The sequence below is a fragment of the Pagrus major genome, chromosome 6, assembly GCF_040436345.1.
Source record: "Pagrus major chromosome 6, Pma_NU_1.0".
NCBI lineage: Eukaryota > Metazoa > Chordata > Actinopteri > Spariformes > Sparidae > Pagrus > Pagrus major.
Genome location: NC_133220.1, coordinates 4,129,788 through 4,147,979, shown reverse-complemented (window position 1 = coordinate 4,147,979; position 18,192 = coordinate 4,129,788). Strand labels below are relative to the sequence as shown.

Below are 18,192 nucleotides of genomic sequence, written 5' to 3'. Positions count from 1 at the left end.
CCGATATATAAATTTTTTTAACGTACTGGTATCCAATCGGTACTCTGTATCAGCCAATTCACATTAAGGTATCCGGAAGATAAATCTGGTATTGAAACATCTCTAGAACTGTGTGGAACTCACAACATTTTAACTAAACTTTTCTTTGTAAGGCTCTTAATGTTCAGGACCCTGGTGACAAAAGTTTGTCCTCAGTGGGTCAAAAGTAAGTTTTGTTTTTGAAAGGGTAAGCAGACATACCATCGAGTGAAAAGCTTAAAGGAACAAAGCTAATTCCTGGTGGACTGTTGTTTGCTGTGTTTAAAGAGCAGCTCCTCAGGGAATCACTGCTTCCCAACAAAGAGCATCATTACTGACATTGACCTTAAGCACATTTTCTCAGTGGACTGTGATGCAAGACATGTTTGTTCCAGAAGTTTCTCTCCTCTTTTTGAACAAACATGACCAAGTACAACTTATTTTATTAAAAGTGATGCGAGTTGCAAAGTGAGCTGCATTTAACAGTGATTAATGGAGATAATCACTAATCAGATACACCAGATCAATGGTGGTGCAGATGCTGACCTTATTAAGCAGGTCGGGTATCAGCCATGACACGACTGATCCATGAGAATTACAGCTTCTGTGTTAATGTCATTATAAAAATTCAGTATTCAGTTATACATGCGGTCATGGCGGCCCAGACTCAGTTTAGGGTGCCACATCTGTCTCTGGTTTAATGTTATCTCACAAAAAAATATTCCAATTAATTCTAATTAAATGTACAGATTTTAAATTTGGGGAAAAAAGAGTACTGGTACAATATCAGATCAGTATTCTGTATTAGCAGCAGAGCACAGATACCCGACCCGAACCTGTCAGGACCCAACAGGCCGGGCCAGACCAGGTTCAGACAAAAATTTAGAAGCGATGTCTGTGTTCAGGCTGGGTTTTAGTCCGACAATTGACATGGTGCTTTCAAGTTCTTCAAGGTGGCAGGAAGTGGCAACGACCATCTTCTCCTCCCCCAAATGTCAGAGGTCAAACGTTAAAAAATCAAATCAATTCAGACAGAAAGAGCAAAGTTTAAACCAAAAATACAAATGAAATGGATGCTGACACATCAGAGGTATTGTAAGAACTGAGAAAAACATTTAGGTCGTTTATTGAACTACAATGTGTCATACAAGTAGCTAACACTGTGCGAAGATTGTGTGTGTAACGTTAGTGAGTATGTGGTTGAAAGAGAGAGAGAGAGTGTGAATGATGCAACAACTTCATGGTAAAGTTGTGATCACCACAAACAAACTTTGACTTTCTCTGAAGGAAAGTTCTGTTAATTGTTCTCACAGTAAAAGTTCATAAAAAAAGAAAACAAGTCAGACATATGTGAAGAACAAAGCTGTTCTCCTTGGGATTACCAGTTGATTTGTCCACAGAGGACATGTTTGTGTTTTGAAACAACCTTGTTAATGTCGCTGCGCTTCTCTACTGAGTATGCTGCAACTTGTTTTTCACTGACCAAAAAGGTCATTTAAAGTCTTTAATGTCACAGCTAATAGACTCCAGCTCCTTCTAATTGCAGATTCCTATTATGACAACGATGAGAAAACCTCTCAGAAGACTTATCTAATAAATCCCTTCGATGCTGTGTGCCTTGCATGCTGGATGCTACATAACAAACAACCCCAGTGTGTGTGACCTTTAATGATGAAGCCTAATGAGGGTTGATGAGATGGTAGCTCGTTCTGTGTCCTGCAGCATGACTCACTTCCTGAATACACAGAGGATTACTGAAAATGTCAGAAGGTCCCAAAAGTCCTTCCTCTGGAAAGCGCAACAAAGTCGTGCTCACAGTAAGTTTAATCAAGTGAGTCAGATATTGTAGGAAAGTGCCGTGAAGTGTCACAAAATTTGTTTAACAGAAAAAAGTTCAAGAAAGCAATGAGTGACTTCATAACATAATATTTTAACAGACAGAGCTGAGTCCAGAGGCATCATTTCTTATTTCCAGGTTTAAATTTGGAGGATCTATTAAAATACAAATTGTATCTGTTAAACATTAAACCGATGAATAAGAAAAGATCATATAGTGGAGGAAAAGTGAGACATAAAATCACACACTTAATCAGATTAAAAATCTGATCAAAGAAATTAAAAATCAGATTTTGTTCTAATGTGATCTTTTATAGTGAAGCTCCAGCCAGTATTGGAGTTTTGAGACCAATTACAATACTGTTTTATCATTTACATACATAAACAAAAAACTAGAGCTTCACTATACAGACAAAAAACATGACTGCGATTATTCTGACAGATATTGTAATTGCGAGATGATTCATTATTAGTGTGAATGATCATTTTTGCGTCACTTAGAGTACAGCTTTTGCACACCTGTGGATCAACAGGTGCGTAGGAGAAGACCAAGGGCCGGCAAAATCAGGAAAAACTGCACACAGTTCAGCTCACTTGCAATGAAATTTAACGTTTCGGTACTGAGACCTTCATCAGGTTATCTTGATGAATGTGTAGGCCCGGACATTTCTTCAGCACTACAGTACTTTACACACATTTGGTGACTGCGATTTAGATAATTTTATAATAATAACTAATAATAATTTTTCTGGTGTTTTTGATGAGTTTCTTGATGAGGATCCCTTCAATGTAATGATTAAAGAACAATAACAACCATCAGGGTGCTCCAATTGATTGGCAACAATCAACATTGAACGATATTTGCTCGACATAGTTTGCTCGGTGGTCTCTATAAAGGCCGATCAGAAGAGACGATCAGATAACCACACAAGTTTCTCCGCTGTCCCTAAAATGTTATAGCGTACTGCAGGGCTCGAGGCATCCATCACATAAAATATGTTTGGGACGAACAAACTGTCTGTTTGAAATGACAAACTGACTACTGCTGTATACGCTGACTACAACAGAGTTCGTCATCTCACGCTGTTACCATAGTTATCTCTCTGTCCACAGTGCTGTCTCAGTGCTGGCTACTCAGTGTGAAACCTAATGTTACAAGAATTGGTCTGCAGTAACGGTCCATCAATCCCCTCAGTCACAAACAGCTTGCTGGCAGGATCTTGGGAATATCTTGTGCTGGTTAAACCATGAGGGCACTGAAAATCCATATTTAAACCAGCAGGAGAGGAGCTAGTTAGCTGTTAGCAGCTGGTGAGCAGCAGAATCTTTCGTTGTGTTTGGCTGAGGGAGCTAACAGCTAATGGAGGTAATTGCTCCGAATGTCATGTGTTTTGGACACTGCACGAAAGAGGGCGATGTGACTTCCTGAACAGTCACTTATTACACATTAGGTAGTAGTAAATCCCAAAAGCTAACATTGTGAAAGAAGCATCTGTAAAATGGTGGATACATTTTGATGAGCATCACAATCCCGCGAAATGACTTATTTGACTGTCATTGAATTTGCGCCATTAAGTCAAATAAAATTTGGAAAGTCAGAAGAGTCATACGATTCAATGATTTTATCCCGATTCAAGTTAGCCGGGTACTAAACCGGAAGTTAGCCGGCTTGGTCGAGCTTTTTTGGCTTCAAAGCACCAAAGCAGCTTTGATTGGAATGAACGGGGGTTCCGCCTCCAATGTTGTCCAGATTTAATATAACGTTGTTGGGTGGGACCCCCACTTTATCAGACATGCAAAGTTTGGAGCAGATTTGACCATTTACAGCTGAGTTACAGTAACTTCCTGTTTTATGACGAATCATCAATAATCGCCACGCACCTGCCATTCAACGAGAACTCTTTTAAAGCTTTTCATACATTTTCATTACAAAAGTGTTAAGTGTAGTCTGACAAGATTTGAAGTCGATCTGGTTAAAGCTGTAGGAGGAGTTCATTAAAGTACAATAGAGAGACGAAGTCACACCCCTTATGGTTTCCCTCATTGGACCTTATTTAGGAAAAACGTTGTATGGTAGTGAATGAAGAGAGATGTTTGTCAACTTAAAATATAATTTTCAAGTCAATAGAGTCTCAGTTTGTCATCAAACTAATGAAATATCAGTCTGTGAAAATACGTCATTACGAAGACGACACAGCCAACAGTCTCATTAGTGACGTCCTCTCGTTTAATGTTCACCAAAACCCGTAACTTAAACATTGTAGAGCTGCTCCTGTATATTAGCAGCTCACAGAACTGACCAACTCTCCCTTCACATAACTGCAGTTGTGAAAATATGAGCAGACTTAATGTGATTTTCATCTTTTTAACTACCTTTTCTGAGCCCAGTTAGCAGTGTTGTGTTGAGCGAGACGATGTAGTTCACTGAGTACTTTAACACAAAGCTACATGATTTTTAACTTTAAGACAAACTGAGACTTTATGACTTGAAATTGTATCTTTAAAATTGACTGCAGACATATGTGTGATTCGTGACACAATTCAAACAGGACGAAAACATTATTTGTCTTATTTTTATGAAATAAGGTCCCATGAGGTCCACCAGATGGGGGCTTGACTTTGGCTCTGTACGCGTGGAAATCCCCAAAAACTAACACTAAATTAGAAATGGCCGACTTCCTTTTGGGTTTTGGTCATGGCACCATGAGCCTTTTTTGTTGGTCTAGGTGTGATACACGTACTGAATTCCTTATATGTAGGTGAAGGTAGTCCCAAGTCAAACAACTTTTGAATTTTATGCAAAGTTTTGCAAACATTCTTGTACAATTAGATTCATACTTGTTTATTTTTGCAATTTTATACATTTCCTCTTTTAAATGTATGATTTTAAAAGTGCATGCGCGCACACACACACACACACGCACGCACACACACACACACACACACACTCACACACACACACTATGTACATACACACACTTCTGAGTCCATAGATGATTGCCCACTAAACCATATATAAAGTCTTAACTCTCTCTGGTCTAAGTGCATTAACTCAGGTAAGTTCTGTGCAGTCATGTGGTTTTAAATGCGTCACAGTAAAGTTTAATGAAGTACTGAACCAACAATGTTACCTTTATATCAGCTATTCACGTTGCCTTGAAAGCTTTGAACTGTACTGAACTTTGTGCTGTATCCTGACACACCTGATACATAAACTGTAAACCGTGTTTGAACCAGCATGGCTGGCCTGGTATTGTACAGACTGCACAGACAATAATGTTTTACTGCTGTATTTTCTTTGTAAATGTTTGACTTGATTCTTGTTTTTTTCATTTAAAATTCTCTCATTCACTTTCCCAGAACACAACTTGGAGTCTGCTGGATGAAGCAATAAGAAGAACAAGTTTGGTTTAAAAACAATTTTAAGTTTTATTCTATAAAAATGATTGATAGGTGTTTAAATATATATGATTCATTTCAAAAGATTGATGGTCTAAACAAATGATTAACTTCTTACCAAATGTAGGTATGAGATACTTTTCGATTCTTGATCAGCTTGTTTTGTGATCATAGCTTAGAAAGGATGCAGAAAACATTTACTGAAAATGATGCATGAACACCTCATGATCTTTATGATCCTACATGTTAACTACTAAATATTAAATGCATTCACTTCAATTTCAAATAACAATACATTCATTTTTATCTTTTAAGTCGATGCACTGAACCTGGGCCTGAGGTGAGTGTTTCTTTATGTTACTGTTACTGTACAGAAACGAATGTTCACAACTTTCAGCTCACAGCGACAATGACCAACAGCTGCTGTGGATGTTTTTTTAGAAATTTTTTTTAGGGCTATTTAACATTTCAGCATCTATGAATGATAAAGATAGAAATACTATATGAGTATAAACCAAATGAAACTTTCATGATCCAGTTTGAATATTGTTTAATCTCACTGTTGATGCCCTCTGCCACACATCATAATGTTAAGTATTGAGAAGTGATGCTGTAATGCAATATGACAATGATGTACAGAAGAGTGTGTTGTGAAGTTTGCATTTTTAAACATACTTTGACAATTAACATTTTTGAATGTGGAATGGAAACCTTTTAAGAAGATATTCAAAAAGGTTTTTCGTTATTTTAACAAACGTAATGTCGGTTTTATTCATAATAATCTTGATTATAATAATATAGTGTATTAACATTATAATGTATAACATGTATTTAAAAATGCAAAATAAGTATTTAATTATTTAAAACAAGTGCTTATTATGATGTCTATAATTATTATCAAGATTTAATGTCATGTTTTTCCTTTTGTTAGATCTTCAGCCGTCAAGACATGAATGTGTCATCGGCCAATGTGACCGTGGTTATAGAGTATCGAGACTCCTTCACCAAAGCTGTGACCAAGAATGTGATTGTTGTGGTTCTCAGCATCTCCATCAACTACATCAATGCAGGCCTCATTCAAACCTTTCGCAAACACCAGGTATGACTTTCTTTTATTTACATGTAAACACTAATAATACACTAATAAATAAATATTTAAATAAAAGAAGTATTTCTTTAAAAGTTGGTGTTTTCATAAAACTGGGCTGTCAGTGCAGTAAAAGATGCAATTACTTTTGAAATTGGTGCTACATGACCATTTTTAAGCTTATAAAATATTACTTAATGAAAGTGAGGGACTCAGGATGTTTGAGGGGCATAGCTTTAATTAAGTGCTATTTTACAGAGCAAACTGGCTGTTGTATTCACTTTTGTTCAAAAGGTAGAAAATCTAATGAGCAACCTATATAAACCCAATAAACACACCGGCTGCTGGGCGATGTACTGCGAGTTGGATGGTGCTTGGTACATCTGTATTTGACAACCTGAGAATGAGACTCAACTTTCTTTTTCAAAAACGGTCTAAAAGTTGTCCACCTTAAAGCAACATAATATAAAGATAAAACACTTCTGATCCCTCCCCGGGAAATTCACGCATTATAGCAGTTTACAGATTGAGACAAAGAGGTAAAAGACAAAAGCAAAATAGAATACACAATAGAATAATGGAAATATATAATAAAATACCACTGTAAAAAAAATAAAAATAATACATTCACTTTTCACTTACAAATATGACCAACGTGGATCATTGCACATGATAACTGCACTTGGAATTGTAATACCCACATAGTGTGTAGTAATATACTAAATAAGAAGTATTATAAGAGTAAATACATATAATTGAACAGAGCAATATAGAATTGCTTGGGATAGTTTCACAGTGCAAAAATGTGAGGGATGAACTGTATGCACATATCAGGGTTCCCACTCTTTTCTAGAGATCATTTTCCAGGACTTTTCCAGGACATTTTTTAGTGACGAGCGAGCTGGTAGGACAGGGAGAGCGCCCATACACTAATATGTTCCTTAATTAATCAATTTATAACCCCAATGCCTTTTTCTCTTGTGAATTATAGTGTAGTATTTATGACTGCCTGATCATCAATAACTGAATAGCATGAACACCAGTAACCAAGGGTTGCTGGAAGTTTTGCTTTCATCAAGAGCCATAGTAAATATACAAAAGAAAAAATAAGACAAGTTTCTTAAAACAAACACGTTACTGGTTTCCTTTTAAATCTAGGTTTTTATAATTCTACACAGTTGATACTGAACTGTTCTGTGTAGTTTTGGGGAGTTTAAATAATGTTCCAGGACAACACAAGATTTTCCAGGACATTCTGCTTTTTCTCTAATTTTCCATGTGTTTTCACTGTGAATGGAAAACTGTTTTCCAGATTTTCCAGGACGCGTGGGAACCCTAATATACTGTATGTGCTTTATGAAATGAATAAATAGGATGCATCCTGAGATATGCAGTACAAAGAAGCATTATATAGTAACTTGTATTTTGTGAGATTTTAAAGTGTGTGAGAGCAGACTGACCACTAGTTAATCGATCACAGACGACGTCGTTCTCTCGGACGATACAAAAAAGAATTTAAAAAACTGCCAACATGGGTCACCAAATATACTTAAGCCTCTGTTAATATACCTGGCTGTCCCACCTATGTAATGTGTATGTGTGGAAAATACTGGGTATTTCTTTCCATAATTAAATTATTTGAGATGTGAGAAACGGCACGTTATCGTAAAAACTAGTTTAAACTTTATTTATTCAAGTATTCATGATTAATGCTGTTCTACGCTTACTGTTTAACAAACCTTTACTTCCCATCTGGTCTGCTTTTCTCCCCACCCTCTAGATCTTCTACTTGAATCCTCGGTATATACTTTTCATTCACCTGGTGGTTAATGACATGATCCAAGTGACCCTGACCGTCATGCTGTTCATCATCAGTTACATCCTCTACAAAATAAATGTCTCTGTCTGTTGCGTCTTCATTCTGCTTGCTCTTTTCACCACTGAAAACACTCCCCTGAACCTGGCTTGCATGGCGGTCGAGTGCTACATCGCCATCTGCTTCCCCCTCCGCCACATGCAGATCTGCACCGTCAAGAGAACGTTAACGCTGATTGGTTTAATCTGGACGACGAGTTTGTTGTCTGTTCTTCCTGATCTGTTCATCACCTTGGCCATGCAACCAGTGGACTTCTTTCATTCCCGAGTCTTCTGCCTCAGGGAAACTGCCTTTCCAAATCCCCACATTATCAAGAAGAGGGACATTACCTATATTGTGTATCTGGTTATAGTCTGGTTGGTTATCTTTTACACATACTTCAGAATTATGTTCACTGCACAAACGGCTAGCAAGGATGCTAAAAAAGCCAGAAACACAATCATCCTCCATGGTTTTCAGGTGCTGTTGTGTATGGCAATATATGCAGAACCCCTGTTAAAACAAGCTCTGTATCAGTGGTTTCCAAAGAATTATCCAGACTCCTTGTTCGCATGTTACATCATTGCGCAGATGCTGCCAAGATCAATTAGTTCAATCATCTATGGCTTAAGAGACAAGGCTTTCAGGAGGTACCTGAAAAGGTATCTGTTTTGTAAGGTGAACCCACAGTAAGCATTTGTGTCAACTTTAATGTCCTCTTCAAGAGTCAGAAAACTGAAAACTGATTCCACAAAAATAAATCCTATTTTCCAATAGCGAGAAGTCATTATGATTTTTTTAACAGTGATATCAGCTAATAAATCAACTATCTGCTTTTTTCTGCTCCAAACCTTTAAAAATCCACTATTAGTTGACCTCTACTCAAAATATCAACACAATTCAACAGAAGTAACAAAGTACTTGTCATCCTTGTATGGATTTTCAATCATGCCAAAGTTTAGTTTGGACATGAAGCGCAAGTGCAAATTTGTGCTTAAAAAAAGAACAAAACTCATTACAATATCAAATTTATGCACACACACACACACACACACACACACGTTCTACCCATGCACGGTCACCTCAACATGCATTCACACACCAGAGATTATCTGTCACAGCATCACATATAAACTCTGAGATTGTCTTCAGACATACTGTTGGTGTCCTGGTCTAAACGCATTAACTCAGGTAAGTTCCACCTGCAGGAAACTACGTGATACTTTGAACTGTGTTCTGAATGGACTGATATTTTATTAGTATGATAGAAGTTGAATGTGAATCTTTTTTACCTGCTGACTTTTTATATTTTCATTTCCCAGACTAACATTTTTACATTTGTTTTTTGTTTTCTGATGAAGTCTGAGTGTCGAACCATGTTGTCTTTTTTAATGACTGGCTTTTAAATTATTCAGCCATGATAACAGAGGCTTTTAAATATTTCCTTTCTTGTTTGATACACTTTCTTATATTAGGAAAGCCTGGATTGTCTCTGGTTTTTGAAGAACTATTTTAAATCTGTTCAGTGCAAAAATGTTTCTTCCGAACTGAAACATGGACAGTTTGAAAGACATGACTCTTTAACACTGAGACTTTGAGGGTTTGAAAGCCTTCAGACTTCATGAAATTAGGTCATCTTTTGTTTTTTAATTTTCAAATAGCGCTCTGATCCTCTGACTGAACTGATTTCAGTGACTTTGTTCTCATGTTGTTACTGAGAGGTCTCATTCTGGATTATCCTGAAACAGGTTGACCTCATAACACCAGTTCTAACAGTGTCAAGTTCCTTTAAATCATCTGGACTTTCTTTTTTTTTTTTTTTATTATCTATTTACATTTGATGAGAGCTGTAACACAGCCCATAAATTTAAGACACTGCCAGATGTAGGTCTATTGTTTAAACTTTTGATATTATGAAGCACAAATACATAATGAGCTAAAACAAGTTTTATGAACCTTTTAGAACTAGAAGTAAATGCTATTATAAACGTATCACCCATCCTATCTTTGTCTCCGTGTCCCTGTCTTTGTTGTAGATGTAAATATATGTTAATGAATCAGTTCATGATGATTGTTTAAGACACTAATCCACCAGTTAGTGCTGACACTATTCAAGATTGTGAAATTCATGAACAAATATAAGTAGGCTCCAGGTTATCATGTAACTTAGTGTATAATATTATTCTGTATTCAGTGCAAATAACTACATTTTAGCATCATTATCATCCTCAGATTTATCTTATGTTTTGATTTACTGTAAGGCTGGCTCTTAATATTTAATTATGTAGGTAGGTATTTACAAAGAAAAAAAGAAGAAAAAAAAGAGAAGACCAACGTAAAGACTTACAAGTTTGTGATAATTACTAATTATAATGTGTACTGGTGGTGTCTTGCGGTCATTTCTTCTGAATTAATTTTGCTTTTGTGTAAATTTGACAAAACATCTAAAAACTATCATAAGGTATTTGCTCTACCTTATTTTAGTTTAACTGTTTCTGATCTTCAGAAAGTTCTCCACAAAATGAAGTGTTAAAATCAGTGTTGTCTCATAAGGTCATTTGTTATAATCTATAATCGCTGCAAATATTTACTTTGAACTGAAAGTCTTGATCATTCTTTTCTCCTCAGCTTTCAAGAGATGAATGTCTCATCTGCCAACGTGACGGTGGTTTTACAGTATCGAGACTCCTTCACTAAAGCTGTGACCAAGAATGTGATCGTTGTGGTTCTTGGGATCTCCATCAACTACGTCAATGCAGGCCTCATTCACACCTTCAGCAAACATCAGGTCGAGTATTCCTCCACTTCAGTAATTCTGCCTTGCATAGAGCTCGTGTTAGCAGATGTATTGTTGGGTGGAACCACCATTAAATATGTTGCTTTGTTTTTTTCCTGATCAGAAGAAAGTGATGTACTGCAATAACAGTTGCAGGGAGAAGTTGACTTAATGCTTTTCTTATGATAATATTCAGTTTTAGAGTCGTTACGTCTGTAAGTCACCTGACCTCTGACCTCAAACTTTTTCTCACAACCTGTCTGCTTTTTTTCCCACCCACCAGATCTTCTACACGAATCCTCGGTATATACTTTTCATTCACCTGGTGGTCAACGACATGATCCAGGTGACCCTGACCATCATGCTGTTTGTCATCAGCTACACCATCTACAAAATAAATGTCTCCGTCTGTTGCATCTTCATGCTGCTTGCTCTTTTCACCACTGAAAACACTCCTCTGAACCTGGCTTGCATGGCGGTCGAGTGTTACATCGCCATCTGCATCCCCCTTCGGCACGTGCAGATCTGCACCGTCAAGAGAACGTTAATGCTGATTGGTTTAATCTGGATGACAACCATGTTTTCTGTTCTGTCTGATCTCTTCATCACTTTGGCCACACAGCCACCGCACTTCTTTTATTCTCGAGTGTTCTGCCTCAGAAACAATGTCTTCCCACATCCCATCATCACCAAGAAGAGGGACAACACATATTTAGTATTTCTAGTGATAGTTTGGATCACCATCTTTTACACTTACTTCAGAATTCTAGTGGCTGCCAAAAGAGGTTTCAAAGATATGAAAAAAGCCAGAAACACGATCATCCTCCATGGGTTTCAGCTGCTGCTTTGTATGGCTTCATATGCGACCCCAAGGTTCAAAGATGTTCTGCAGCAATGGTTCCCGAAGAATCAAACAGACACCTTGTTCGCATGGTACATCATTGTACAGATCCTGCCAAGATCAATTAGTCCAATCATCTATGGCATAAGAGACACGACTTTCAGAAGGTACCTGAAAAGGAACCTGTTTTGTAAAGTGAGCCCAGAGTAAGCATCAGTTCATGGACAACAGAATAGACCGTTTGCCAATGACTCCAGAAATGACCGCTTGACCAGCAACAGGCCAAAAGGACTACAGCGTGGTTAACATCAGTTTGGATCGATGGAGGCGTCAAAGCCTTTGGTTAGCTGTAGGACAAGATCATGTTTAGGATTAAAAAATAAGCATGTTTGCTGCTTAACTTAGATCATGTACATAAGATACTTCACTCACATCACATATGTAAGTTAAGTACATTACATATGTTAACTTTGTAATGTTAACTTTTTATGTACGTTAAAATAAGTCAGCGTTGACCTTTGGTTTCACATCAGACACCAACAGATGTCTCCTGGGTGAAAGTTCTTTGTTTGACCCATCCATCCATCCCAAACTCGTCCATATGCAGATTTTGTCGCTCTTTGTCCTACATCGATTGACTTTCTCCTTAGCTGCTGTCAGAATTACTAAGGCCACTTAATATTGTCGGCGGACAATGAACAATGACTTACGGCTGTTTTTTTCTCATGCCAAATAAAGCATGAGTTTACAATTATAAAAGTTTATAGTTATATGAGTTACAATGATATGAAAAAGGGCTGGGAATCAAACCTCAGTACTCTTTTGCGACCGACCAAAATATGCAGTGAATCACAAATTGCTGATAACAGACGGCATTGAATACTCGCTCATATTCTTGATTGTTATTTGCTCATTCTTATAAGTTATTAAAATGACTTTTGGTTTGGATCATGTTTTACAGACACAGGCTTGTTTGTGGTATACTTTTCAATTTTGTTTTGCTGTTTGTTCAATGTTTAAAAACTCTGTTTCAAATCAGTTCAACGCAATAAGACAACTCAGAAAATGTGTTGTTATTTGGCACCATTATCATGTTTTTTTAAACAATAGGCTACGCAGCCCTGGGCAAAATATCAACGAGATTCAGCTCAGAGATATGAAATTCCTTTTGTTGTAAGTTTTCTGGTTATGTGTTGAAATAATATGTATCTTCTTAATGTACCTTTGATATTTCTGTATGAATTTGTTGAAATTACATTTTTATTATGATGATTACAGCTCAATCACAAAACGTCACCCATGTATGGACTTTCAAACGTGTCAATGCTGTGTTTGTACATGAGGCCTCTGCTTTGAAGTTTCCAACGTTCATCATAGTGCAAATGCAGATTTGCATCTTTTTAAAAATTCACATTTGTGTTTACACAAACCAACAAATAGAATAAAAGTTAAAGATGATTAAATGTATGAACACACACACACACCAGACACACACACACACACACACACACACACACACACACGTTCTACCCATGCACTGTCACCTCAACATGCATTCACACACCAGAGATTATCTGTCACAGCATCACATATAAACTCTGAGATTGTCTTCAGACATACTGTTGGTGTCCTGGTCTAAACGCATTAACTCAGGTAAGTTCCACCTGCAGGAAACTACATGATACTTTGAACTGTGTTCTGAATGGACTGATATTTTATTAGTATGATAGAAGTTGAATGTGAATCTTTTTACCTGCTGACTTTTTATATTTTCATTTCCCAGACTAACATTTTTACATTTGTTTTTTGGGACCCTGATGAAGACTGAGTGTTGAACCATGTTGTCTTTTTTAATGATTGGCCTTTAAATTATTCAGCCATAATAACAGAGGCTTTTAAATATTTCCTTTCTTTTTTTTTTAAATCTATTTACATTTGATGAGAGCTGTAACACAGCCCATAACTTTAAAGACATTGCCAGATGTAATTATATTGTTTAAGCTTCTGATATTATATTATGAAGCACAAATACATAATGAGCTTAAACAGGTTTTATGAGCCTTTAAGAACTACAAGTAAATGCTATTATAAACGTATCACCCATCCTATCTTTGTCTCCGTGTCCCTGTCTTTGTTGTAGATGTAAATATATGTTAATGAATCAGTTCATGATGATTGTTTAAGACACTAATCCACTAGTTAGTGCTGACACTATTCAAGAATGTGAAATTCATGAACAAATATAAGTAGGCTCCAGGTTATCATGTAACTTAGTGTATAATATTATTCTGTATTCAGTGCAAATAACTACATTTTAGCATCATTATCATCCTCAGATTTATCTTATGTTTTGATTTACTGTAAGGCTGGCTCTCAATATTTAATTATGTAGGTAGGTATTTACAAATAAAAAAAGAAGAAAAAAAAGAGAAGACCAACGTAAAGACTTACAAGTTTGTGATAATTACTAATTATAATGTGTACTGGTGGTGTCTTGCGGTCATTTCTTCTGAATTAATTTTGCTTTTGTGTAAATTTGACAAAACATCTAAAAAGAATCATAAGTTATTTGCTCTACCTTATTTTAGTTTAACTGTTTCTGATCTTCAGAAAGTTCTCCACAAAATGAAGTGTTAAAATCAGTGTTGTCTCATAAGGCCATTTGTTATAATCTATGATCGCTGCAAATATTTACTTTGAACTGAAAAATCTTGATCATTCTTTTCTCCTCAGCTTTCAAGAGATGAATGTCTCATCTGCCAACGTGACGGTGGTTTTACAGTATCGAGACTCCTTCACTAAAGCTGTGACCAAGAATGTGATCGTTGTGGTTCTCGGGATCTCCATCAACTACGTCAATGCAGGCCTCATTCACACCTTCAGCAAACATCAGGTCGAGTATTCCTCCACTTCAGTAATTCTGCCTTGCATAGAGCTCGTGTTAGCAGATGTATTGTTAGGTGGAACCACCATTAAATATGTTGCTTTGTTTTTTCCTGATCAGGAGAAAATGATGATGTTTTCTTATGATAATATTCAGTTTTAGAGTTGTTACATCTGGATGTCGCCTAACCTGAAAAGCTTGTGACCATTTTTCTGTCTATTGTTCATTGTCTATTGTTCATTGATTGGTCAGTTATTTTTTCAATTAGCTGTCAATGGACCCAACATCAGATTTTAATGAACCACCACAAAATGGAAACGTGTTCAGCAAATCAGAAGTCTGAGCTGGGGAACAGATGCAGCAAACAAGCTGAACTATATATGACTCTTTCATCAATATAACATACAGTACTGTGCAAAAGTTGAAAAAATGCTGTAAACTAAGAATGCTTTCAAAAATGGAAGTGTTAATAGTTTATTTTCATCAATTAACAAAATGCAGTGAATGAACAGAAGAGAAATCTAAATCAAGTCAATATTTGGTGCGACCACCCTTTGCCTTCAAAACAGCATCAATTCTTCTAGGTACACTTGGACAGTTTTTGAAGGAACTCGACTGGTAGGTTGTTCCAAACATCTTGGAGAACTAACCACAGATCTTCTGTGGATGTAGGCTTCCTCAAATCCTTGTCTCTTCGTGTAATCCCAGACAGACTCGATGATGTTGAGATCAGGGTTCTGTGGGGGCCATACCATCACTTCCAGGACTTCTTGTTCTTCTTTACGCTGAAGATAGTTCTCAATGACATTGGCTGTGTGTTTGGGGTCGTTGTCCTGCTGCAGAATAAATTTGGGGTCAATCATACGCCTCCCTGATGGTATTGCATGATGGATCTGCCTGTATTTCTCAGCATTGAGGACACCCTTAATCCTGACCAAATTCCCAACTCCATTTGAAGAAATGCAGCCCCAAACTTGCAAGGAACCTCCACCATGCTTCACTGTTGCCTGCAGACATTCATTATTGTACCGCTCTCCAGCCCTTTGGCGAACAAACTGACTTCTGCTACAGCCAAATATTTCAAATTCTGACTCATCAGTCCAGAGCACCTGCTGCCATTATTCTGCACCCCAGTTCACTATGTTTTCGTGCATAGTTGAGTCGCTTGGCTTTGTTTCCATGTTGGAGGTGTAGCTTTTTGGCTGCAACTCTTCCATGAAGACCACTTCTGGCCAGACTTCTCCAGACAGTAGATGGGTGTACTTGCGTCCCACTGGTTTCTGCTAGTTCTGAGCTGTTTCCTTGGCCGACCACTGCGTCTACGATCCTCAACGTTGCCCATTTCTTTGTGCTTCTTCAAAAGAGCTTGAACAGCACATCTTGAAACCCCAGTCTGCTTGGAAATCTTTGTATGGGAGAGACCTTGCTGATGCAGTATAACTACCTTGTGTCTTGTCGCTGTGCTCAGTCTTGCCATGGTGTAAGACCTTCGACATGAAACTGTCTTCCACAACCTCACCTTGGTAGCAGAGTTTGGCTGTTCCTCACCCAGTTTTTGGCCTCCTACACAGCTGTTTCTGTTTCAGTTAATGACTGTGTTTCAACCTACATGTGAAATTGATGATCATTAACACCTGTTTGGTATAATTGGTTGATCATACACCTGACTATAATCCTACAAACAAAATGACAGTCAACCCTGACTTTGTGCAGGTGTACCTATAAGAATTGATGCTGGTTTGAAGGCAAAGGGTAGTAACAGCAAATATTGATTTGATTTAGATTGTTCTTTTGTTCGCTCACTTTGCATTTTGTAAATTGATAAAAAATAAACAATTATTATTTATACTTTGAAAGCATTCTTAGTTTACAGCATTTTTTCACACCTGCCTAAAACTTTCGCACAGTACTGTATATATCATTTAGAGTGAGCAAAGATAGGCAGCGGTTGATTGTAAATGATAGACTTACGACTGGCAAACACTGTTTTTGAGACCCAATGAGAATATGATGTCCCCCTTAAAAGCTGAGTGCTCTGACCTAAAAACTTTTTTCTCACAACCTGTCTGCTTTTGTTCCCACCCTCCAGATCTTCTACACGAATCCTCGGTATATACTTTTCATTCACCTGGTGGTCAACGACATGATCCAAGTGACCCTGACCGTCATGCTGTTTGTCATCAGCTACACCATCTACAAAATAAATGTCTCTGTCTGTTGCGTCTTCATCCTGCTTGTTGTTTTCACCACTGAAAACACTCCTCTGAACCTGGCTTGCATGGCGGTCGAGTGTTACATCGCCATCTGCATCCCCCTTCGGCACGTGCAGATCTGCACCGTCAAGAGAACGTTAATGCTGATTGGTTTAATCTGGACGACAACCATGTTTTCTGGTCTGTCTGATCTCTTCATCACTTTGGCCACACAGCCACCGCACTTCTTTTATTCTCGAGTGTTCTGCCTCAGAAACAATGTCCTCCCACATCCCATCATCACCAAGAAGAGGGACAACACATATTTAGTATTTCTAGTGATAGTTTGGATCACCATCTTTTACACTTACTTCAAGATCCTCTTCACTGCAAAAACAGCTAGCAAAAATGCAAAGAAAGCCAGAAACACAATCTTCCTCCATGGGTTTCAGCTGCTGCTTTGTATGGCTTCATATGTGACCCCCAAGTTCAGCGATGTTCTGCAGCAATGGTTCCCGAAGAATTTTACAGACTCCCTCTTCGCCATCTATATTGCAGTACAGATGCTCCCACGATCTATCAGTCCATTTATCTATGGCCTACGAGACAATACTTTCAGGAAGTACCTGAAAAGGCATCTGTTGTGTAGTGAGCACTAATGCAACAACAAACCAGGGTGATACTGGTAAAACCTTTGTCAACCACAGGATTTAACAAGTAAACTCCTCAGTCTCTGCAGCTTACCCAGTGTTTTCTTTACCAATGAGATCTGAAAATAAACCAAAGATAATGAAAATAACACAAGAAAAAAAATCAAATACCCCAAATATAACATAATATAACAGTTGTGTGTCTGGCTAAATGTTACATTGTCTGCTACTTGCCTGAGTGAACTGAATAGTGTAAAGGTAACGAAAACACAGGGTAAGCTGCTCATATCAGGTGTTGGAAATATCAATTATTTTTTTTGCTGGACACATAAGGATTTAAGTTGTGAAACGAAACCTGTGACAACCTATCGCACTGCTGTCACACTCATGTGGCAAAACACACACATATATATGTACACAACATATGAGTTACTGTAGGTGGCCTGTCATATATTCAGTTCAACTGATGAAGTGTTTTTGATCTGCTGTGAATAAACTTTTTTCTTAGAATTATGACTTCATTTTTTCTGAGAAAAAAGTCTGAATTCTGAGTTTGAAGTCAGAAGTCAACTGATTTGTATTTTCTAATCCTCTCCTGTAAAAATCTAAAACATTGACCTTTAACCTGGTTGATGTATTGGTCTAGCTCTACCA

General features: G+C 37.4%; 3 protein-coding genes across 3 annotated transcripts; all 3 read left to right on the top strand.

Moving 5' to 3' along the window:
* Positions 1-6,202: 6,202 nt before the first annotated feature.
* LOC140997634 (odorant receptor 131-2-like) lies at positions 6,203-8,888 on the top strand. The gene is made up of 2 exons (XM_073467591.1): positions 6,203-6,352; positions 8,121-8,888. The coding sequence occupies exons 1-2, from the start codon at positions 6,203-6,205 to the stop codon at positions 8,886-8,888; spliced, it is 918 nt and encodes a 305-aa protein (XP_073323692.1).
* Positions 8,889-10,833: 1,945 nt separating this feature from the next.
* Positions 10,834-12,022, top strand: LOC140997633 (odorant receptor 131-2-like). Its single transcript, XM_073467590.1, has 2 exons — positions 10,834-10,983; positions 11,255-12,022. The coding sequence occupies exons 1-2, from the start codon at positions 10,834-10,836 to the stop codon at positions 12,020-12,022; spliced, it is 918 nt and encodes a 305-aa protein (XP_073323691.1).
* A 2,533-nt stretch (positions 12,023-14,555) lies between these two features.
* LOC140997632 (odorant receptor 131-2-like) lies at positions 14,556-17,547 on the top strand. Its single transcript, XM_073467589.1, has 2 exons — positions 14,556-14,705; positions 16,786-17,547. Exons 1-2 carry the CDS (start codon positions 14,556-14,558, stop codon positions 17,545-17,547), a joined length of 912 nt encoding a protein of 303 aa, XP_073323690.1.
* The last annotated feature ends 645 nt before the right edge of the window (positions 17,548-18,192 follow it).

Bases quoted from the DNA above. Each gene is read 5' to 3' on its own strand.
- LOC140997634 (XM_073467591.1), top strand. From the start codon at position 6,203: ATGAATGTGTCATCGGCCAATGTGACCGTGGTTATAGAGTATCGAGAC. The intron at 6,353-8,120 runs GTATGACTTTCT...CCCACCCTCTAG, and splicing joins AAACCTTTCGCAAACACCAG to ATCTTCTACTTGAATCCTCG.
- LOC140997633 (XM_073467590.1), top strand. From the start codon at position 10,834: ATGAATGTCTCATCTGCCAACGTGACGGTGGTTTTACAGTATCGAGAC. The intron at 10,984-11,254 runs GTCGAGTATTCC...CCCACCCACCAG, and splicing joins ACACCTTCAGCAAACATCAG to ATCTTCTACACGAATCCTCG.
- LOC140997632 (XM_073467589.1), top strand. From the start codon at position 14,556: ATGAATGTCTCATCTGCCAACGTGACGGTGGTTTTACAGTATCGAGAC. The intron at 14,706-16,785 runs GTCGAGTATTCC...CCCACCCTCCAG, and splicing joins ACACCTTCAGCAAACATCAG to ATCTTCTACACGAATCCTCG.